This window comes from Hemiscyllium ocellatum, assembly GCF_020745735.1.
Source record: "Hemiscyllium ocellatum isolate sHemOce1 chromosome 27 unlocalized genomic scaffold, sHemOce1.pat.X.cur. SUPER_27_unloc_7, whole genome shotgun sequence".
Lineage (NCBI taxonomy): Eukaryota > Metazoa > Chordata > Chondrichthyes > Orectolobiformes > Hemiscylliidae > Hemiscyllium > Hemiscyllium ocellatum.
In genome coordinates this window covers 736,406-760,558 of record NW_026867516.1, presented here as the reverse complement: position 1 = coordinate 760,558, position 24,153 = coordinate 736,406, and the positions used below count along the sequence as shown (strand labels likewise).

The 24,153-nt window shown below is 45.4% G+C and overlaps 2 protein-coding genes and 1 long non-coding RNA gene across 5 annotated transcripts; 1 reads left to right on the top strand and 2 right to left on the bottom strand.

Annotated features, from left to right (window-relative positions):
- Positions 1-1,747: 1,747 nt before the first annotated feature.
- LOC132808551 (uncharacterized) lies at positions 1,748-15,152 on the bottom strand. Of its 2 annotated transcripts, none has more exons than XR_009642114.1 (3): positions 15,033-15,152; positions 13,290-13,373; positions 1,748-2,392 (listed from the first exon to the last, which is right to left on the bottom strand). It is a non-coding gene; the product is annotated as an uncharacterized LOC132808551 (long non-coding RNA). The 2 variants fall into 2 exon arrangements; XR_009642115.1 differs by having other exon boundaries at positions 1,748-2,389.
- On the top strand, positions 7,349-8,795 carry LOC132808559 (gastrula zinc finger protein XlCGF8.2DB-like). Its single transcript, XM_060822177.1, has one exon. The coding sequence runs from the start codon at positions 7,632-7,634 to the stop codon at positions 8,469-8,471; it is 840 nt and encodes a 279-aa protein (XP_060678160.1). The 5' UTR covers positions 7,349-7,631; the 3' UTR covers positions 8,472-8,795.
- Positions 15,153-15,874: 722 nt separating the features above from the next.
- On the bottom strand, positions 15,875-24,153 carry LOC132808557 (zinc finger protein 239-like). 2 transcript variants are annotated; one of them, XM_060822174.1, is made up of 2 exons: positions 24,063-24,153; positions 15,875-17,927 (listed from the first exon to the last, which is right to left on the bottom strand). In XM_060822174.1, exon 2 carries the CDS (start codon positions 17,517-17,519, stop codon positions 16,467-16,469), a length of 1,053 nt encoding a protein of 350 aa, XP_060678157.1. In that variant the 5' UTR covers positions 17,520-17,927; positions 24,063-24,153; the 3' UTR covers positions 15,875-16,466. The 2 variants fall into 2 exon arrangements, with proteins under 2 accessions (XP_060678157.1, XP_060678158.1); XM_060822175.1 differs by lacking the exon at positions 24,063-24,153 and adding an exon at positions 18,633-18,762.

Genomic DNA, 24,153 nt, shown 5'->3' with positions numbered 1-24,153 from the left:
AAGGCATTTGGTACATTTTCCTTTATTGGTCAGAGCATTGAGTACAGGGGTTGGGAGGTCATGTTAGGCCACTTTTGGAATACTGTGTGCAATTCCAGTTGCCGCCCTCTGGAAGAATGTTGTGAAACTTAAAAGGGTTCAGAAAAGCTTTACAAAGATGTAGGCAGAGTTGGAGGATTTGAGCGATAGGAAGATGCTGAATACGCCAGGGATAATTTCCCTGGAGCATTGGAGGCTGATGGGTGGCCTTAAAGAAGTTTATAAGGGGTATGGATAGGTTGGATAGCCAAACTCTTTTCCCCATGGTAGGTGACTCCAAACCTAGAGGGCATAGGTTTCACGTGAAAGGGGAAAGATCTAAAACGGACCTGAGGGACAACATTTTCACACAGGGAATAGTGCATGTTTGGAATGAGCTGCCAGAGGAAGTGGGGAGGCTGCTACAATTACCCATCCAGATGCCTTTTAAACGTTGTATGTGAATAAGAAGGATTTAGAGGGATACAGGCCAAATGCTGGCAAATGGGATTAGATGAGTTTCGGATATCTGGTCAGCAAGGATGAGTTGGACTGAAGGCTGTGTTTCTGTGCTGTATGACTTTAATCATCTTGCGTGAAAGCAGAAGTGTTGTTGTGAAGAGTGGACTTTCAGAGCAGCTTTCAAAGATGTTTTGCCTTTACTGGAAGCAGAAGAAGTTACAATGAAATATTTAATTGGTGAGACAGCAACTGAGTACATGAATACGTCTAGGATTTTGGTGGAATGTGGGAATTCATTGCGCTGTGGGGGTGAGCAGTAAGGACAGTGTGCTGATTGGGGTGCCCAGTGAAGGGCTAGGTGGAATTTTGAGTTAAACTGCTCATTTCTGTCAGCCTTCGATGTTTTGTTTCCAATGCTGTCCATCAGGAGCGGTGAATGAGTAACTGGTATTGTTAGAAGCCTTACGGTTTACAGTACTGCAGGAATAGCATTGTTTCATCAGCTTTGTAAAGGTTACAGGCAGCAGCGGGAGGCGTGGGCTGTATTCACTAGAAATGATTAAGCATTTAGATAACATACATACAAGAGGGCTGGAGGGGGGGACTTGTCTTTTGATTTGCAGAAGGTGGGAGATTCTGGGAGCTGTGATCTGAGGCAAACACAACTGCGGTAAATCATAGAAGTCCTACAGTGTGGAAGCAGGCCAATCAGCCCATCAAGTCCATTCTGACCCCTCCAGAGAGCATCCTGCTCCCGCCCCCACCCCTCAGGGAATCAAGGGTAGTCGGGATAATGCAAGTAAGAAGAGCTGAGATGATGGATAGATCAGTCACGATCTTAATAAATGGTGAAGCAGCTTAACAGGCCCAATGGCGTACTCCTGCTTCTATTAAGACGAAACTATAACCCAGCATTTCCCATTGGCTAAGCCACCTGACCTGTACATCCCTGGGCACTATGGGCAATTTAGTAAGGCCAATCCAAATCAAGGTAGATAAGCAATGTAGGGATGTGGAAAATGGACATCAGAGAACAATAGAAAGGAACAAGGAGAATAAACGTACCAGCAATTAAAACTGGATTCAAAAGATTACACACAATAAAACTAAAAGGTCAGTATCTGACTGTGTGCTTGTTATGAAGGGGTAGAGGTACTGTACCTTGAAGAGAGTTAAAAAATCGAGCAGAACAAAGTGTTCTAAACAAGATGAGAATGTAATATTTGGTCAACACAAATAGAGCAACTGGGTTGCCATGAGGCACAAACAAATTTAAATTTGGCCAATCCGTTTAAATTTTGCCCCAAAATACCAAAGTCCAATCAAGTTTGAATTAAGTATTTTGATAATATTAACACCAATAAAATGATTCGATGTTTGGACTATAAAACCGGGCATTTCTGTGAGTTTTAAAATTCTCTGTTGGACGTAAAGAGTAAAGTTGTTAAATGTTTACTTTTAAATATTTACCTTTGGGATAGTTCTTTGCCTCTCGAACTTTTACATATTACTGCATGGGGTGAATCATCTCTATACTGCTGGTTTAATTTAGCAGAGGGGGTTACCCGTGTCGTAATAGCGCTGCAACGTTACAAAAGTGAATGAATTGACTGCTCACATTGAAGAGAATAATTATGATCTGAGACTCCTTACAGAGACATAGCTTCAGGATGACAAGGATTGGATCCTAAATATTGAGGGGAGATGTGGCATTCAAGTCGAATGGGAAGCTAGGTAAAGGTAGAGGGTTGACACTGCTAATCAAAGCACTGACCACAGGGCGGTCTGGTGTCAGCTCGGATTTCAGTCCTGGTTTCTTTGTCCTTGGTTGATCTTCCTGTTCCCACACAGTTGTTGTCTGTTCTCAGCTGTGCTTCATTTCTGCTGAAACTTTAACCTCCTTTGACACCTTCTGGAACAATAAAACATTCAGTCAATTAAAGTCCAACCTACAATCTCCCAGCCTGTAAACCATCCAGACACAGAATCATAATACCAGAAAATATAACAGAAAAGCGAAAAATTAGAATTAAATAGGTGTTTGTGTTTGTTCATTGGCAAGTAAACTAGAAATAGGGGTCTCCCAGGATTCTTATAGTGCCCTAATTGAAGAATTCTCTCTCCCTTACATCTAAGTATTTGTACCCAGCTATGATTTATAACAATATTTACATCAACAGAAATAAAGCATCTGTTATGCAATACAGTATGGAACTAGACTTTTTCTCTCTCTCATGTACGCGACACACACACACCCACACACGTCTATGGGGTGTATTTGTATTTGCAGATACATTGTGCATTTTTTGAGCAAAATGCACAATCTGCAGGCAGACAATACATGAAATATTTTATAAATTCCACTTTGGAAATAGAACCAGTCTGACTCAAAAACTGGGATACAGACAGACTCTGGCTTCACACCTTTAATGCATTGCCTGAGTTGAGTTGTCATCTTTTCTAATAAAACCTTAAGTTATCTCGAGTAGGTGTCTTATTAGAAGTTCTGGGATTTACATGTTAATGACACCAGCAACTCATTCTAAAAGATGAAAGACTTTACAATCCAGGGTTCTTCAATGTATCATTTCAGTGGCATGACTCTGTAATGTTTTGCTGTAAACTCCGTGTATTATGATCTTATACTCCACAACCACCTGAAGAAGGAGCAGCGCTCCGAAAGCTAGTGCTTCCAAATAAACCTGTTGGACAGGTGTCATGTGATTTTTATCTTTGCCCAGGTTAGGGTGGATTGGCCCTGCTAAATTACCCACAGTGTTCAGGGTTTTGCGGGTGTGGGAGAATTGTTAGAAGCGATTTGATGCCACCTTCTCGTGACTGTCTGTGTGAACTTTGGTATGTTCTCCCCCTTCTGTCTGCGCAGGTTACCTCTGGGTGCTCCGGTTTCCTCCCACAGTCCAAACATCAGCAGTTTCAGATGGATTGGATTCTTATGGTACCAAACTTGAGGAATTCTCTCTCCCTTACATCTAACTATTAGTACCCAACTCTGATTTATAACAACATTTACAGAAATAAAGCATTTGTTATCAAAATAGACATAGAGACAAACAGCATAGACATCAACATTTGCTTTCTCTCATACACTTATATGCATGTGTGCGTGCAAAGGGTGAATTTGTATTTGCAGAATTATATTTTTACACATATAGAACATTACAGCGCAGTGCAGACCCTTCAGCCCTCAATATTGCATCGACCTGTGGAACCAATCTGAAGCTCATCTAACCAACACTATTCCATTCTCGTTCAGATGCCTATCCAATGACCATTTAAATGCCCTTAAAGTTGGCGAGTCTACTACTATTGGAGGCAGTATGTTCCACACCTCTACTACTGAGTAAAGAAACTACCTCTGACCATCTGTCCTATATCTATCACCCCTCAATTTAAAGTTATATCCCCTCGTGCGAGCCATTACCATCCAAGGAAAAAGGCATTCACTGTCCAGCCTATCTAACTCTCTGATTATCTTCTGTCTCACTTAAGTCATCATTCAACCTGCTCCCTAAAGAAAACAGCCGCACGCCCGTCAGCCTTTCCTCCTAAGACCTTCCCTCCATACCAGGTAACATCCGAGTAAATCTCCTCTGAACCTTTCCCAAAGCTTCCACATCCTTTCTATAATGCGGTGACCAGAACTGTACGCAATACTCCAAATCTGGCCGCACCAGAGTTTTGTACAGCTGCAGCATGATCTCATGGTTCTGAAACTCAATCCCTCTACCAACAAAAGCTAACACACCGTATGCCTTCTTAACAGCCCTATCAACCTGGGTAACTTTCAAGGATCTACGTACTTGGAAACAGAGATCTCTCTGCTCATCTACACGACCAAGAATCTGACCATTAGCCCAGTACTCTCATTCCTGTTGCTCTTTCCAAAGTGAATCACCTCACACTTTTCCACATTAAACTCCATTTTCCACCTCTCAGTCCAGCTCTGCAGCTTATCTATGTCCCTCTGTAACTGCCAACATCCTTAGTCAGTATCCACAACTCTACCGACTTTAGTATCATCTGCGAATTTACGAACCCACCTTCAATGCCCTCATCCAGGTCATTTATAAAGTGATGAAGAGCAGTGGACCCAAAACAGAACCTTGTGGTACCTCACTAGTAACTGAACTCCAGGATGAATATTTCCCATTAACCACCACCCTCTGTCGTCTTTCAGCTAGCCAATTTCTAATGCAAAACTTTGATTTGTTCAAAAAATGCGCAAAATGCTGGCAGTCAATGCAGGCAGTGAATGCATATAATAGTTTGTAAATTTCACTTTGGAAACCGAACCTGTCAGATTCAAAATTGGGATACACACTGACTGTGACCTCGTACCTTTAATGCATTGTCTGAGCTGAGGTGTCACCTTTTGTTACAAACCTTAAGTTATCTCGAGAAGGTGATTTGTTAGAAGTTCTGAGATTTACATATTAATGATCCCTACAACCCATTCTGAAAGATTAAAGACTGATGGTTTGCCACGTCTGTATGTTGAGTTTCTCTCTGGTGTTGGTGTCAATGCCTTGACCCCGGGTCTGGTCGTTTCTAAAGACGCTGTATTGCAGGTTTATCCTGAATTTAGACAGTTTTTCTTTGCTTCCCAAAATCAGATCTGCTCACACTGAGCAGTATCCCAATGTTGTGAAAGATGTTAACTTTCAGGTAGAGTTATTCAAAAGAGATGTTTTTCCTTTTTTGGCCCTGTAAAATCCTGAATTAGCACCCTTCAGGAGAATTAGAGTGGAGTGAGAATGGGGGGGGGGGGGGGGGGGGGGGAAGAAGAAGAGGGTGGGATGGTGCTTTCAATTTTGTAGAATACCAAACGAAAAGATTGTTCTGCAGAAAAAGAATTGTTTGTTGTGAATTTCTACCCTGGACTGATGTGAAAGTGGAGATTTGAGACGGCCCAGGGAATCCCTTGTGGACTCAGACCTGTAAAGCCTCTCTCTTGGTTCGTCCCGGAAATCGTACTGTTTGGAAGTCTGGAATAAAAACCTGTTATGGACAGTTTAGTATAATTTTAGTTATCTCCTTTATTCACTAATAGCATCACTGTGACAACATAACATTGATACCTATAAACTACACTAACTAGGTTCTAATAATCTAAGAGAGTAGATTAGATTAGACTTACAGTGTGGAAACAGGCCCTTCGGCCCAACAAGTCCACACCGACCCGCCGAAGCGCAACCCACCCATACCCCTACATTTACCCCTTACCTAACACTACGGGCAATTTAGCATGGCCAATTCACCTGACCCGCACATCTTTGTGACTGTGGGAGGAAACCGGAGCACCCGAGGAAACCCACGCAGACACAGGGAGAACGTGCAAACTCCACACAGTCAGTCGCCTGAGTCGGGAATTGAACCCGGGTCTACAGGCGCTGTGAGGCAGCAGTGCTAACCACTGTGCCACCGTGCCGCTGGTAGGTTACCAGCTGTCCAGATGCCCAGCAGGTGACTCCAATGTATTGATACAAAGTGGCTTCCTTTGTACAAAAGTTTGAAAAAGGAATTGCATGTTCTTAATTAGACAGATAACAGTGAAAGACAATAATTCATAAGGAAGAAAAGCTCATTGACAGATCTGTGAAACTTGACTAATCACTCCTACAGGCCCGAAGCCATTCGTCAGGTGGGAAAAACAGCTGAGTTAGGCGCTTGCGAGCGAGATAAACTCCTCTCAAAGTGGTACCGGTCTCAGCTAATTGCAGAGTTCACAAGATAACCTCGCACAGCTCACATGTCAGATACAGTTGTTTTATAAAACGGCTTCTTAGTAAGGAGGGCAAACGTTCAATCATAAAATGGCTTCCCGACACATTGTGCAAGAATCTCTTCAATATTCGACTTAGAATAAATTTCTAAGCTGGGAGCAGACCCCTGCTTTTTAAGCCCTAAATCATTCTGTCCCTGAGGTGGAGATATTACCGTGAGGTTTCATTTAAACTGATTCATTCGTCTTCGAATGAAACATGCCTTCTTTTCAAGTTTGTGATTGAAATTCGAATAAGACATAAGATCTGATTAGTTAGAATTGATAGTGGGGCAGTCTGTAAGGTCTGTAAAAACAGCAAGTAAGTTAAAGTTTTATCAATATTTCCTTTTACAGAGTTTGCATTTCATAACCAGAATTGGCTACTCAAAAGCACCAAAAAGTCTCGAAGCGCAATTAAATTTAATCCATAGCAGCTAAGCAATAAGAGTTAATTTTCTACTGGATTCAACAGCCTCAGCACTAAAATGGTGTCCTTTTGAACAGTCAGGTCAGGGTTTTGTAACAGCAAAGATTTATTTTCTCTGGGACTGCCCTGCTTGCAAGGGGTATAAGAATCCATTATAATTGACAGCAACTGACCGTTAATTACAAAGTTTTTAATAGTACCGAGTTTCGTTTCAGGGTCAGAATCAAACACGGTCATTAATTTCACAAGGGAATGACCGTGAATGTTATCACTTGGTGTCCTGTTCATACAGATTCACTGATGCTAAGGCAAACGTTCTTAATTGTCTTACAGCATCCTGTTATCACTTGGTAAGCCCAGGTGTCCCTATCTTTTGCATTCTTTCAGATCCCCCCTTTTCTGAGCCTTGCTGTCTATTTTCTAGTGCAGTAAATGTGTTCTATAATTCAGCATTACATTTAGTCTAAATGTTTAAAGACAAGTTTTAAGGCTATAGACCTTCTCAGTGACAATGATGACTTTTGTAATCTCTTTTTACAGAGTATTTGATCTGAAAACTGAAGTTTAAAAATCAACAGATGAAGGGCTTATGCCCAAAACACTGACTCTCCTGCTCCTCAGATGCTGCCTGACCTGCTGTGCTTTTCCACACTTTTTGACTCGGACTCCCAAGCGTCTGCTGTCCTCAATTTCAAGTCAATGTCTGACAGTCGTTCAGTCCTTTGGGCCTGTAACGAGTTTTGACTAAGATTCTGTGAGAAAGAGCAAAGTTTTTTGGTCCCTGTTTCAGTACGTTTTCAGCATCAGTGGGACTGAATGAGAGACCCGACTGTTACTGCACACTGAGTGTGGAACCTAAAACAGTTATCCAGCCTGGAAAGAGGAATTCACGGTGGGGAGGGACTGTACACGTGTTTGTGTACCGCTGAAGCTTCAGCCATGGAGAAACCCGAGGAATCCCTCCCCGTGGAGAAATCTTGGAAGTGTGGCGACTGTGGGAAAGGCTTCCATGTCCTGTCTGTCCTGGATGCTCATCGGCGCAGTCACACTGGGGTCAGGCCATTCTCCTGCCCTGAGTGTGGGAAGGGATTCAGCAGTTCCTACACCCTGCTGAGGCACAGACGGGTCCACACAGGGGAGAGGCCCTTCAGCTGCCCAGAGTGCGGGAAGGAGTTCAGCAGTTCCTCCGCCTTGCTGACCCACCGGCGGGTCCACACGGGGGAGAAGCCCTTCAGCTGCCCCAAGTGTGGGAAGGCCTTCACCCAGGCCTTTTCCCTGCTGAGGCACCAGAGTGTCCACACCGGGGAGAGACCATTCGCCTGCCCAGAGTGCGGGAAGGGGTTCAGCGATTCCTCTGCCCTGCTGACCCACCGGCGGGTCCACACAGGGGAGAGGCCTTTCAGCTGCCCTGAGTGTGGGAAGGCCTTCACACATGCCTCCAACCTGCTGACCCACCGGTGGGTCCATACCAGGGAGAGGCCCTTCAGTTGCCCCGAGTGTGGGAAGGCCTTCAGCAATTTCTCCCACGTGGTGATCCACCGGCGGGTCCACTCCGGGGAGAGGCCATTCACTTGTCCTGAGTGCGGAAAGGCCTTCAGCAATTCCTCTGACTTACTGAAGCACCAGCGGGTTCACACCGGCGAGCGGCCCTTCAGCTGCCCTGTGTGTGGGAAGGCCTTCACCCAGTCCTGCAACTTGCAGAGGCACCAGCGGGGGCACCAGCGCTCCCAACAATCGGATTCTGCCGGTGAGGCTGCTGTGGGTCACCCCCAGGACTGAACCTCCTGCCCAGTCTGACAGTGGGAGAGTTGGTGGGCTTGTTTTGTTTTCTGCTGGACAGCACCCACTCCCACGGTGGCTCAGTGGTGAGTAGCATTGCCTCCCAGTGCCAGGGACCTGGCTTTGATTCCACTATTGGGGCAACTATCTGTGTGGCGTTTGTACATTCTCCTCTTGTGCCTGTGTGGGTTTTCTCTGGGTGTTCCGGTTTCCTCCCACAGTCCAAAGGTGTGCAGGTAGGGTGGATTGGCGAAGCTAAATTGTCCCAGTGTTCAGGGATGTGTCGGTGTGGTGTATTAGTCAGGGGAAATGTCGAGTAATAGGGTAGGGAAATGGGTCTGGGTGGGTTACTCTTCAGAGGGTCAGTTTGAACTTGTTGGGCTGAAGGGCCTGTGTCCACACTGTAGGGATTCTGTGATTCTATGAACGCTGCTGCTCGTTGAGCCCGGGACTGCGCATTCCCACTGAAATAATCTGCACAAACCTAAGCCTGCAAGGCCATTGGAGCAGAAGTTAGGCCATTCAGCCCATCGAGTCTGCTCTGCCGTTCGTTAGAGACAAAAATAAACTGCAGATGCTGGAATCCAGAGTAGGCAAGCAGGAGGCTGGGAGAACACAGCAAGCCAGGCAGCAGCAGCAGTGAAGTCAGTGTTTCAGGTATTAACCCAAATCACTGACTTCTCTACCAGAAATGATTTACGAGGATGTTGCCGAGAGGTTGAATAGACTGGGGCTGTTTTCCCTGGAGTGTCAGAGGTTGAGGGGTGACCTTATATGGGCTTATAAAATCATGAGGGGTATGGATAGGGTAAATAATCTCCCTGGAGGTTGCACAGTCCAGAACCAGAGGGTTTATGGTGAGAGGGGAAAGAATTAAATGGGATCTAAAGGGCAACCTTTTCATACAGAGGGTGATGCATGTATGGAATGAGCTGTCAGAAGTGGTGGAGGCTGGTACAATGGCAGCTTTTAATTGGCATCTGGATGGGGACATGAATAGGAATGGTTGAGAGGGATATAGGCCAAGTGCTGGAAACTGACCCTTTGGTCCAACTCATTCATGCTGACCAGATATCCGAAATTAATCGCGTCCGGTTTGCCAGCACTTGGCTTGTACCCCTCTAAACCCTTCCTGTTCATACACCCATCCAGGTGCCTATTGATGAGATTCCCTACAGCGTGGAAACAGGCCCTTCGGCCCAACAAGTTCTCACCGACCCTCCGAAGAGTAACCCACCCTAACACCACAGGCAACTTAACATGGCCAATTTCTCCGAACCTGCACATCTTTGGACTGTCGGAGGAAACCCGTGCAGACATGGGGAGAACGTGCAAACTCCACACACAGTTGCCAGAGGCTGGAATCGAACGTGGGAACCCTAGTGCTGTGAGGCAGCAGTGCTAACCACTGAGCCACCATGCCGCCCAAGGGTTTTGCATATTGCCACTGTCCCAGCATCCACTACTTCTTTTGGCAGCTCACTACATCCATACACCACCCTCTGCATGAAAACACAAGCAAAAGAAAACAGAATTTAGAATAGCATCCATTTATAAACCCGACCGTCACAACCTCCCCGCAACTTAAAAAGGAGCTGTTCAGATTTCCTGAAGCATTCTCATAAACACACCCCTACAGCAAAAAAGAACGCTCAGTTCAAACACAGGTTCTTACAGGAGAGACATTAGTGAGAGAGCTGAAAATGTGTTGCTGAAAAAGCGCAGCAGGTCAGGCAGCATCCAAGGAACAGGAGATTCGACGTTTCGGGCATAAGCCCTTCTTCAGGAATTGTAAGTGAGAAACAGTCAGCCAGAAACATTTGTTGAATAAGGGAACCTTTCTTCCCCCAGTAGCTTCAGACAGACTGCTCGCTAAAACTCAAACCAAATCAGGGTTAACAAAAAGGAGACCCATCCTTTCATTGTCCAAGCGTTTTATAAAAAAATGTTTCAAACCCTTTTCCCCGATTGTTGCCTCCCCCGCCACCCTGGCTATCACCTGATTGCCTGCAGAATTTAACTGAGTTTCCATCGACAGTGCCCATCTCTGGAAGTGTCAAGGGGTTTGATGCAATTTTGTTCTTCCAATACTGCTGCTGCATCGTTCTGGAGCGAGAACATAGAACAATACAGCACAGTTCAGACCCTTCAGCCCTCGATGTTGTACCAGCCTTTTATCCAACTTGAAGATGAGAAGAGCCTGCACACCCCTCAATTTACTGCCGTCCATGTGCTTGTTCAGCAGTCGCTTAAATGTCCTTAAATGTATCTGACTCTCATTCCAACCCTGGAAGTGCATTCCATGCACTCATCATTCTGAGTAAAAAACCTACCTCTGACATCTCCCCTAAACCTTCTTCCAATTACCTTAAAATTATTCCCCGTCATGACAGACATTTCTGACGTGGGGAAAAAGTCTCTAGCTATTCATTCTATCTGTGCCTCTCAACATCTTGTATACCTCTATAAAGTCACCTCTCATCCTTCTTTGTTCCAATGAGAAAGGCCCTAGCTCCCTCAACCAAAGACATACCCTCCATTCCAGGCAGCATCGAGGTAAATCTCCTCTGTACCCTCTCTCAGCTTACACATCTTCCTGTTGTGGTTCTGTTCGCCGAGCTGGGAATGGGTGTTGCAGACGTTTCGTCCCCTGTCTAGGTGACATCCTCAGTGCTTGGGAGCCTCCTGTGAAGCGCTTCTGTGATATTTCCTCTGGAAATTTTCCCTACACATCTTCCCTAAAATTAGGTGACTAAAAGTGAACACAATATTCCAAGTGTGATCTAACCAGTACTCCATGCAGCTGCAACATAACCTTGCAGCTCTTAAGCTCAATCTCCCTGCTAATGAAAGCCAACATACTGTACACCTCTGTAACAACCTTATCAACCTGGGTGGCAACTTTGAGCGATCTATGGACTTGGACTCCAAGATCCCTCTGTTCCACCACACTGTCAAGAATCCTGCCTTTAACCCCATAGGTTGAACAAACAAAGGAGTTTGGTGAAATGAGAATCATTAGATAAATGCTATTGAGCGAACTGATAGTGCTATGGGCTGGCAAATCTCTGGGTACAGGTGGACTTCATCATAGAATTTTAAAAGGTGGCTAATGAGTTCATATTTGCATTAATGTTAATCTTCCAAGATTTATTAGATCAGGCAAATTTTCCTCAGACTGGAGAGTAACATATTTAATACTTCTGATCTAGAAGGGAAAGATACATCATGGAAAATGAGTCCCTTGAGTCAATGGCAATTAAACGTTTGTTTTTGAATCAATTAAGGAGATTATAACCACCATGTCAAAAAACTCGTGGTAATTGAAAAGAATCAGCATGCTAATATGAAAACAAAATGCTGTTTCACCAATTTATTCATAGAATTCCGAGAGTGCGGAAAGAGACCATTTGGCCGATCAAGTCCTGCACCAACCCTCAAGTGCATCCCACCCGGATCCAGACTGCCACCCTACTCCGGTAACCCTGCATTTAGCATGGCTAACTCACCTAGCTTGTACATCCAAGGACATTACACAATCCAGCATGGCTAATTCACCCAACCTACACATCTTTGGACTGTGGAGCCCCCAGTGGAAACTCACAAAGACATAGACAGAACATACAAACTCCAAACAGATAGTCGACTCAAGGCTGAAATCAAACAGGTGTCTCTGGCCGTGAGAGGGAGCCACTGTGCTACCATGCCGTCCTAAAGGAATTCTTTGAAAGAGTATGTAAATTGAAGCCTGTGGATATACTGAACTTGAATATCCTAAAGGTGTTTGACATGTTTTCACGAAAAGCAAATTGCACAGAGGGGCTCATGGTGTAAAGTATAGTTATAGAACATCAACTGACTGGCAGAAAACAGGATATGCAAGAATGGTTCTTTTGTCAAATTGGATGTATATTTGAAAGTATGGTGGGGTTCCAACAGGCATCTCTGCTGGCTCCTCAACTTTCTACAATTATATAGATGACTTACAGGAGGGGATCAAAGGTATGTGGTTACATTTGCAGGAAACACAAAAATAGATTGAGAAGTACATTGTGGGGATGACATATCAAGGATGCAGATTGTTAGATTGGTTAAATAAATAAGCAGAACTCTTGCAAGTGGTGTACAATATGGTAAAATGCAATTTATTACCTATTTGGAGAACAACCGCATAATTCTGAGATGCAGAGGGATCCAGGGGCCTTGCAAAGTCACAAGTTAGAATGCAAGCGCAGCAAGTGATTAGAAAGGCCAATGACATAAATGTAAGGAGATTATGCCTCAGTTACAGAGCATTGGTGGGACTACATCTTGAACACGATGCTCAGTTTTGATATCCTTACCTAAGGAAGAATGAAAATGCCTTAAAGGCAATTCACAGAAGGTAAACTGGATTGACACCCACAATGAACAGACTGTCTTATGGGAAATCATTAGTCAGGCAGGTCTGACTTTCAACCAGAGTTTGGAATAGCAAGGGGTGATTTGATTGAAGTTTCTATGAGCCTGAATGGTCTTCAAAAGATGGATGTTGAAGGATGTTTACTTACTGTTGTGAACGAACAATTAGATCACCCATTTATAGAGTCATAGAGATGTACAACATAGAAACGGATCCTTCGGTCCAACCCGGCCATGCTGACCAGATAACCCAACCCAATCTAGTCCCACCAGCCAGCACTCAGCCCATATCCCTCCAAACCATTCCTATTCATATACCCATCCAATTGCTGGGGGATTGAACATTACCAAGAATGACTATTGCAGTGGTCAGAGCTTGAACAGTTCATTTACAGAACAAGTCTAAACGGTCTTTACCCTGTAAAGGTGTTGTGTGCCAGTTTGATACCAGTTGTGCTGTGTGCTACCCTGGTAAGCCTTGCCCTATCCAAATAGGTCACACTGCAAAAGAGAAGATAGGGAAATGTTATCTTTCGGTTACAATTTGTTTCTTCAAAGTCACAATAGAATATTTGGCAGGGATGAAGTGGTCTGTTATGTGCTGACTTCAGCAAAAGACTTTTTGACCCCTAATGGCACCAATGTCTTCCCAATTATGGGATGGGTGGAACTGTTCTGGGACAATAACCGCATCTCTTACTGAAAGACCCATCTATTGAACAGCCTCAAGGAAGTCACAAAGATAGGCAGGCCTCTTATTTGCAAGGTCCCTCCCTTACCTACACTAAACTTGGTTATTATTTTGAATAAATTAAGTACTCCTCGTGCTGTAACTGTAGGAACATAGTCTCCCCTGAATTTTGCACAGAATGGAAGCATCCAAAAGCTCTACAAAACAGGAATATCACACTTTGGGATATGCAGCTCTCAGTGACTTTTTTTTGTAGAAGGATTTTCAGGAGTTATTAGCCATCAAAACCGTATTGATATTATTTGTGGTCTCACCCTTTTGGGTAATGAGACAACTGCTGCTTTATTGAGATCAGGATTTAAAATTTGAATTTAGGCTGTTAGGAGCAACAGGTGTATGTAGGTTTTTATTAACCACAAAATGACATTTCAATTTTAAATAATATAACAAAATGGCTTCAGGTTATGATTTGACATTGAACTTGAATTGCTGCTTTGCTGAGTTGGTTGGATTTAGAAATAAAAGAGAACAATGGAGTTTGCATAATGTGAATTATAAGTAATTTGGTATTCGAACTAATCTTGAACTAGCAAGCATGGGATGATTTTGCACGTAAAACAATCTGTTTCCCAGGAAATATCATTGGACTAACCTGCTGTCAATCATGTCACCTTATTACATTTTATTGGTCTTTTCTTGTCATTAAGGCTGTGCTGTCTCAAAAATAAATAATGAGTAATTTTCAAAAGGAATTGTGTAATTTTGCCACGGAACATAAAGTTTTTAACCTGTGTTGCTGGACAAATCTGTGCGGGCTGCCTTATTTCATTCAGCTCCCAGTGATTCTTTTGACCGATCTCGGGGGTCCAGACCTTCACCCTAACCTGCAGAACCCCGAACACTATGGATACACTTACCTCGGCCAATCCACTCTAACCTGCACATCTCTGGACACTGCGGGTAAATTAGCATGGCCAACATACACTAACCAGACCATCCTTGGGCATTAATCAGTAATTTAGCATGGCTGAGCCCCCCTAACCTGCACATCACTACACTGTGTGGGGAATGAAGCTCGGCCAAGGCCGGGGCTGCCACGAGGTTGGAATTCTCTCCCAGAAATGACAGTTGATGGTGCCCTCACCAAGATGGTCGCCCGCGCTCCCCGCCCCAAGACAACATGTGCCTGACCCTCACAAAGATGGCGCCCGGTTGCCAGGCAACTCGCCGGTGAAGTAAACACTGGGCCTGTGGGGCTTTTATTCGCGGCCTGCGGCCTCCCCCTAGGAGTTTATAAACTCCCCAGTCTCCCTCCTCCCGCGGTTCCCAATCCTACCCTGTCTCACTGTCTCCTCTCCCCGGGGGCAGGAGCCAGGTCTTGGCGCTCGGGCCTGGCGACCTCCCCGGGATGTTTCTGAAACCTGGTCCTGTTCTGAAGAAGGATCCCCGGACCCGAAACACGTCCTCACATTTCTCTCAACACGAGCTGCCGGACCTGCTCAGCTTTTCCAGCGGTTTCTGTTCTTGTTCCTTCAGCCGCCGGCGCCATTCCTCTCCCACACTCAGTCACACTGTCTTCGTCCGGCCGCGGGACCTACACTGCACATGCGCGAACACGCAGGGGGCGTGGTCCAGACAACGTCGTCACCAACTGAGGGGGCGTGGTTGGGGAGCCATCCAACCAATAGGGGACAATGGGGGTTGGTTTTCCCCGCCCCCAGCCTCCTGAAGGGTGGGTTTCTTTTTAATTACCTTTTTTTAAAATAAACCCTTAAGCATCTCAAGATTATGACTTAAAAGTAGTTCTGGGATTTACGTATTAACAAAATTAAACCTGCAACCCATTCTAAACAATGAATGGCTTAGTAGCACTAAGTTTGTTCAATATATCCTATTAGTTGCACCTCACTGTGATTTTTGCTATCAAGCATGCGTCTTATGATCCTGCTGCACAGCTACCTGATGAAGGAGCAGTGCTCTGAAAGTTAGTGCTTCCAAAGAAACCAGTTGGATATAACCTGGTGTTGCGTGATTTTTAACTTTATCCACCCCAGTCCAATGCTGGCATCTCCACATCATATCTCGTGAACACAGCCCACACCTCCCAGTACTGCCAGTAAACTTTACAATGCAGATGAACCGACGCACTGCACTCCTGAAAAATTTATAATTTCTAACGATACCAGCTCCTCATTCACTGCTCCATCTGATACATAAATTTTGGAAACTTAGTGCAGGAGGCTGGAAGAAATGAGCAGCTTTAAAACAAAGATGTGTTGGAGCTCAAAGCTTTCAAAGTCTGAGCCCAGCAGTAAGTTCAGGTTACCTTTATTGCGACCCAACTTTGTTACAGCTCCAGATCACCTCAGCAAAAAGCAGTTGAAAAAGTAGCTGCTTTTTAAACAGTTCAAGGTCAAAGCACCCCTCCCCACCCTCCACTTTCTTTACTGTTGGTCACCACTGACTTGTCCCTTTGTAATTGGATCCTTGGTACAGCCTTAACCCAGAGGAAGTATCGCCTCACTCAGCGATTTCAACCCATACCCTGTATCCAAGTCTGTCTCCACCCATCTGCCGGGAGGGAAAGAAGTGGGTGGAAGCAGGTGGAGTCAACTACACTGCTGTGGGTCTGCAGTCACGTGTAGGCCAGACCAGGGAAATGATGCAGCTGGGACGACTGAGTGAATCCTTTCCCACAACACCAGTTTCCCTCCCTAAAAAGAACATGACTGAATCAGAATGGGGCTTCCCCCCACCCCGCCCAACGGTTTCATTGTTCGATTCTGACCTCCAGATTTCTGACCGAATTCCAAATCCACTCTCTGCCGCAGTGGGATTCAAACCTGGGAGTTCCAGAACTGGGTTGATAGCCCAGTCCATAATGGCACTTGACAGTCACTCCTTCAATCCCCCTGTGATGGCACGTGAACTCCTTGGTGCCTCCGCAGGGTGGCTGCCCAGGTAAAGCCCTTCCCACACTCGGGACAGCTGAAGGGCTTCTCCCCCGTGTGGACACGCTGGTGCTTCAGCAGGTCGGAGGAATTGCTAAAGGCCTTCCCACACTCGGGGCAGGGGAATGGCTTCTTCCCCGTGTGGACCCGTTGGTGCTTCAGTAGGGTGGAGGAATCACTGAAGGCATTTCCGTACTCGGGACAGCTGAAGGGCTTCTCCCCTGTGTGGACCCGCTGGTGCGTGCGCAAGTTGCCCTTCTGAGTGAATCCCTTCCCACACTCAGGGCAGCAGAAAGGCTTCTCACCGATGTGGATCCGCTGGTGGATCAGCAGGACGGACATCTGGGTAAAGCCCTTCCCACACTCGCGGCAGCTGAAGGGCCTCTCCCCTGTGTGGACCCGCTGGTGCTTCAGCAGGGTGGAGGAATTGCTGAAGAGCTTGCCGCACTCTGTGCAGGGGAACGGCCTCTCCTGTGTGTGGATCCACTTGTGGGTCTGAAGGGAAGAGGAATCGTTGAAGGCCTTCCCACACTCGGGGCAGCTGAAAGGCTTCTTCCCAGTGTGGACCCGTTGGTGCATCCGCAACTTGCCCTCCTGAGTGAATCCCTTCCTGCACTCAGAACAAGTGAATGGCCTCTCCCCAGTGTGGACCCACCAATGGGTCAGGAGGGTGGAGGAGGTGCTGAAGGCCTTCCCACACACAGTGCAGGAGAACGGCCTCTCCCCCGTGTGGACCCGTCGATGGGTCTGCAGGTCAGAAGAATAGCTGAAGTCCTTCCCACAATCGGGGCAGCCGAAGGGCCTCTCCCCTGTGTGGACCCACCGGTGCCTCATAAGGGCAGAGGAATTGCTGAAGGCCTTCCCACACTTGGGGCAGATGAATGGCCTCTCTCCGGTGTGACTGCGCCGATGAATTTCCAGGGCAGATGGAGCACGGAAGCCTTTCCCGCAGTCACCACACTTCCACGATTCCTCCTCGGGGTGGGATTCCTCAGGTTTCTCCATGGCTGCAGCTTCAGCTGTACACAAATGCGTGTAGAGCCCCTCCTCACCGTGAATTCCTCTTTCCAGGCCGTAGAGCTGTTTCTGGCTTCACACTCAATGCACTGCAACAGTAGGGTCTCTCATCCAGTCCCACTGATGCTGAAAACGTACTTAAACAGGAACCAAAAAACTTTGCTTCTTCTCACAGAATCACAGTAAAAAATTATTACAGTCTCGATGGATTGAATGACTGTCAGACATTGATGACAAAGTGAGGATTGTAGTTACTGGACTGTCGGTGCTGAAACGTGCGGTGCTGGAAAAGCACAGCTGGTCAGGCAGCATCCGAAGAGCAGGAAAGTTGACGTTTCAGGCACAAGCCCTTCATCTGTTAATTTTGAAACTTTTGTCCTCAGATCGTCAAATACTCTGTAAAAAGAGATTACAAAAGTCATCAGCGTCAGTCCAGGGTAGAAATTCAGAACAAGCTACTCTACTTTTGGGTGAACATTCGTTTCCTTCGTTATTCCGCAAAATTGAAAGCACTCTCTCCCTCCCTCCCTCCCTCTCCCCCTCTGTTCTCACATTAACGTCCCGGGGAAGTGGGAGGAAAGCATTAACACCGACACCAGAGAGAAACTGAACATACAGACGTGGCAAATGTTAGTAGAAAGCCAGAGTCATAGAGATAAACAGCACAGAAACAGACCCTTCGGTCAATCTCTTCCACGCCAACCAGATACTCAAAATCAATCTAGTCCCATTTGCCAGCACTTGGTCCATATCCCTCTGAACCCTTCCTATTCAAACACCCATCCAGATGCCTTTTAAATGCCGTAATTGTACCAGCATCCACCATTTCCTCTGGCAGCTCATTCCTTACACGCATCATACTCTGCATGAAAAAGTTGCCCCTTTGGTCCCTTTTAAGTCTTCCCCCCAACCCTGCCTTTAATCTATCACCCCCTAGTCCTGTACTTCCCCACCCCAGGAAAAGACCTTGTCTATTTGACCCTATCCAGGCCCCTCATGCTTTTATTTAAAACAGTCAGTAATGTTACCCTTCAGACTCTGGCGCGATGGGGAAAACAGCCCCATCCCATCCCTCCTCACCCGGGTAATTCAGACACATACCTGAGTTTGCAGAGTCTGCCCCCTCCCTGGAATCACTCCAGTTGCTTCAAGTGAACAGACTTGACCCCCACTCCCTCCCGGGATGAAGAGTTGCCCAGAGGGAGGGAGTTTCACTCTGAAACTGACAGGGCCACTTCCGCGTTGTGACGTCATGGATGAAGCGAGGGGGTGGGGAAAGGCCGACAACAGCTCCGCGCACTGCGCCTGCGCAGCCCTGCAGTTTGCAACAGGGTAATCCCTTCCTTTCAGAGAATTCCCAGAGTGCGGAAGCAGGCCACTCGGCCCAAGGAGTCCATACCGACCCTCCGACGGGTAACCCACTTACACCCATCCCCCTACCACCCTGAATAATGCATCTAACGTGCACATCCCTGGGCACTACGGGTAATTTAGCTTGGTCAATCCAACCTAACCTGGACAAAGTTAAAAATCAAACACCCAACAGGTTTATTTGGAAGGACTGGTGTTAACAGCGCTGCTCCTTCATCAGGTGATAGTGAAGAATAAGATCACAAGGCACAGAATACATGGAAAAACATTACAGCGTCCTGCCATTGAAATTACATATTGAACAGACCGGGATTAAGTCTTTCATCGTTTAGAATGGGTTGCAGATATCAATAATATGTAAATCTTACATATGTAAATATGTAAAACTTCCTGTCAATTACGTGTGTGCATGCATGCATGCATGAGGGAGATGCTGAATATCTCTATGTCTATACAGATGTTTTATTTACGTTGGTGTAAATATTGTTATAAATCATAGCTGGGTACTAATAGTTAGATGTAAGGGAGAGAGTATTCCTCAAGTAGTGTACTATAAGAATCCTGGGAAAGCTCTATTTCTGGTTTACTTCCCAATGAACAAACATTTGGGGGCAGCATGGTGGCTCAGTGGTTAGTACTGCTAACTCTCAGCACTAAGGACCTGGGTTTGATTCTCTGTGGAGTTTGCACATTCTCCCCGGGTCTGAGTGGGTTTCCACTGGGTACTCCCGTTTCCTCCCACAGTCCAAAGTTGCACAGGTCAGGTGAATTGGTCATGCTAAATTTAGATGAGATAACTTACAGTGTAGAAACAGGCCCTTCAGCCGAAGCGCAACCCACCCAGACCCATTCCCCTACATTTACCCCTTCACCTAACACTATGGGCAATTTAGCATGGCCAATTCACCTGACCTGCACATTTTTGTGACTGTGGGAGGAAACCGGATCACCCGGAGGAATCCCACGCAGACACGAGGAGAATGTGCAAACTCCCTGAGGCGGGAATTGAACCCGGGTCTCTGGCGCTGTCAGGCAGCACTGCTAACCACCATGCCACCCACAATGCCCATAATGTTAGGTGCATTAGGTAGGGGTAAATGGAGAGGAATGGGTCTGGGTTGGTTACTCTTCGGAGGATCAGTGTGGACGTTTTGGGTGGAATCTATACAATAGGAATCTAATCTAATTAAGCACAAGCACCTATATATTTTTAACTTTGTTTCATTTTTCTTGTTTGATTCCATGATATGACTAACTCTTGTGTCTGATTGGTTTGAGAGATTGGAAGATTAGGGTTGGGTCTCAATTGACTGAATGTTTTATTGTTCCAGACGGTATAAAGGGGTGGGGGTGGGGGGGATGGGGTCAAATCTTCAGCAGAAATCCAGCAGGGCTGAGAGCAGATCCACATCTTACTCTGTTGGAACAGGAAAATCAACAGAGGACAGAGAAACCAGGACCTGAAATCCGAGCTGACACCAGATTCCCCTGTGATCTGTGCTTTCATTAGCACCTCTCCCATTATCCTGCTTTCCATTTGACTCTTCCCTCAATATTCAGAATCCAATCCTTGTCATTCTGAAGCCAAGTTTCTGTCAGGAGTCTCAGATCATAATTATTCTCTTCAATGTGTACAGTCAATTCATTCGCTTTTGTTACAATGCAGCGCACATTCAGACACACCGTTTTTAGTTTCAGTTTTTGTGATCTTTAGAATCCAGTTTTGATTGCTGGTATATTTACTCTCCTTGTCCCTTTCTATCATTCTCTGATGTTAATTCTCCAGATCACGACATTGCTCACTGGCCTTGATTTGGATTGGCCAGGCTAAATTGCCCATAGATTCACTACTCTCCAGGAAAAGCAGTTCCTCCTCATCTCTCTCCTAAATCTACTCCCCCTCATCTTGAAGCCTGGTCTCATCTACCAGCAGAAATGACTGGATAGGGTCGGGCTTCATCCCCACAATTCAATGAATTTCCACTTTCCAGGATGTATTCACTCACTCAGTTGCTGTCTCACAAATGAAAGATTTCATTGCAACTTCTTCTGTTCCCAGTCAAGGCAAAACATCTTTGAAAGCTGCTCTGAAAGTCCAGTCTTCACAACCACACTTCTGCTTTCACCAAAGACGATTACAGTCATACAGCACGGAAACAGACCCTTCAACCCAACTCATCTGTGCCAACAAGAAATCCTAAATTAATCTAAATCATTTGCCAGCATTTTGCCCATATCCCCCTAAACCCTTCCTCTTCATATTCCCATCCAGATGCCTTTTAAATTTTGTCGTAATTGTATCAGCCTCTACCACCTTCCGTGAAAAAGTTGCTCCTCAGGTTCCTTTTAAATCATTCCCTCTCACCGCAAACATATGCCATCTAGTTTTGGACTCCCCTAACCTGGGTACTCACCCTATCCTGCCCCTTATAAACATCTATAAGGTCACCCCTCAACCTCCAATGCTCCACGGAAAATATCCCTGGCCTATTTAGTCTCTTCCTGTGTCTCAAACACTCCAACTCTGGCAACAGCCTTGAAAATCCTTTCTGAACCCTTTCAAAGTTTCACAACATCTTTCCTGGCGTAGGGAGACCAGAACTGAACACAGTATTCTAAAAGTGGCCTAACCAATGTCCTGTACAGCCACTCCATGACCTCCTAAGACTCACTTTCAAGGAACCATGAACCTGCACTCCAAGGTCTCTCTGTTCTGTGACACTCCCCTTCACTGTGTCAGTCCTGCCTGGATTGCTTGAACAAAATGCAACACTTCACATTTCTCTAAATTAAACTCCATTTGCCACTCCTCAGCCCATTGGCCCATCCGATCAATTCTAATTTACAGCAAACTCTTTTTCCTCTCTTATTCCCTGGAAGCTGAAAATCTCCATCCCACACACATTCCCTCCATTCTCACTTTGTTGAACCTAATTTCTGCTGCATCTCATCCTGAAGGGTCTGGTTCATGCTGATTAACAGGTGTCACAAAGCTAGTTCCTTTTTTGGACTAAAAGCTTTTCCCTGGCTCAAGGAGACACTGTCCGTGACTTTTTTCAGAGAGGTAATAAACCGGCCAGGTTCTGATCAGTCTGGTTTGAACAGAGATGAAAAGAATTTTGAGAGGCCTTTTGTTTATATGTAAACAGATGCAACTTCAGGCCAAATTGGTCATGTTTTAGAAGTGACCTGTATCAAGAAAAGGGAGTGACCGAAGCAGTTTTAGTTCAGTCTTGAACTGGTTGCAAGTTCAACAGGGAGCTGTGTGGAAACTCTCTCTCTCGTTCTTTTCTGTCTCTCAACTTCAACCTATAAGCATGTGTTCCATTAATAATGGTTTTCAAAGGGAGTTGGCTTATTGGGACTGTTGTGTATATTCAGAACAGCATAACTAAGTCTAGTTGGATAGGCTGAGTTCTGTAGGCGTTCTTTATTCTGATCTTTGTGTTGCATTGTGTAATTTTGAGAATAATTTTTGTCTGTTTTAAAATCCATTAGTCAACTGAGCTCACTTACTCCAGATAATTTTCACTGTACACTTACCAAATCAAATTACAAAGTTATGGTCTGGGGCTGCCTGCTTAAGAATGTTTTGAGTGGTCTGGCTTAGACCATGACACAGGCCACACTCTCACTCAGGGGAGATTTAATGGAAATATACAGAACATTGAAAGACCTAAACAAAGTGGGCGTTGGGAAGATGTTTCCATTAGTGGGAGAGACCAGGACCTGAAAGAGACTAGAAAAGGGAAGACCTTTTAGAAGGGAGATCAGGGAAAACTTTTCAGCCTGAGAGTAGTGAATCCATGGAATTCATTGCCACATGAGGCTGTGGAGGCCAGGTCACGGAGGATATTTAAGACTGAGATAGATAAGTTCTTGAGTATCAAGGGTTATGGGGAGGAAGTGGGAGAATGGGGTTGAGAAACACATCAACCACGATTGTGTGATATGAGCAGACCTGATGGGCTGAATGGCCTACTTTCTGATCCTCTGTCTTATGGTCTCTTGCTGTCTTGGACACAGAGTGAGAGAGAATTGGGAGCAGGAGTAGGCCATTTGGTCTTTTGAGCATGCACCAGCACCGAACAGATCATAACTGGATATGAATATACCTACATCTAGGTGGATAGGCTGGGACATTTTTCACTGAAGCACAGGAAGTTGAGAGGTTACCTATAAAGTTTATAAAACCAAGAGGGGTGTCAATGAGGTGAGTGGCTGGTGCTGTTTCCTACAGGTGGGGATTTCAAGATTAGGGAGCAAACTTTCAAGGAGAGGAGAAAGATTTTAAAAAACACACGAGGAACACCTTTTTTTCGAAAGACAGTGGTTTGTGTGTGGAATCAATGTCCTGAGGAAGTGATGGATATAGGTACAGTAATAACATTTAAAAGACATTTGGATCAGTACATGAGTAGGAAAGGTTCAAAGGGATATGAGCCAAACTACATAGGACTAGTTTAGTTTATGAATATAGCAGCATGGACTAGCTGGACTGAAGTGTCTGTTTCTGTGCTGTATGACTGTAACTGTTCTATACTGGTCTTAAAACCATTATTTTTACCTTCCCTCATCACCATCCACTTCTTTGTTGTTCAGAAATCAGATGAACACAGGCTTGAATATATTCAATGACTGCCTGATCACAGAAAGCCATCCCAACTTCTGAACTCTTGCTAATATACCACTTGCCTTGCTGATTGCTTGCTACACCCTGTCTGACAACAGGCAGTGACTGGTGTGGAAGGACGCTGAGACCCCATTGTACATCCACACATCATTCCTGATGAAGGGCTCGTGACTAAATCACCAACATTCCTGCTCCTCGGATACTGCCTGACCTGCTGTGCTTTTCCAGCACCACACTTTTCGACTCTAATCTCCAGCATGTGCAGCCCTCACTTTCTCCATATCCCAGTATATAACCATTTAAACAATGACCTTTTTTCGGCATTTTCTTCCACAGCAAAGGCAAAATCATCACATTGTGTTCATGCGTTTGCCAATGGAGACAGACCTGGACCAATGTTTGCAGAGTCTGTTCCCCCAACCCCCGAATCACCCCATTTCCTTTCAGTTGCTGCAAGTCAACAATTGAAGCTCAGAATTTAGAAAAGAAACGAAAAATATGGTGAGAAAAGAGAGTGCCGTACTCACAGATGTTGGACAGAGGAAGGAGGTTGCAATCTAGAGTGAAGTTCAATCTTTATTCAGAGAGAGGAGCAACAACAGCAACTTCCGAAGCTCA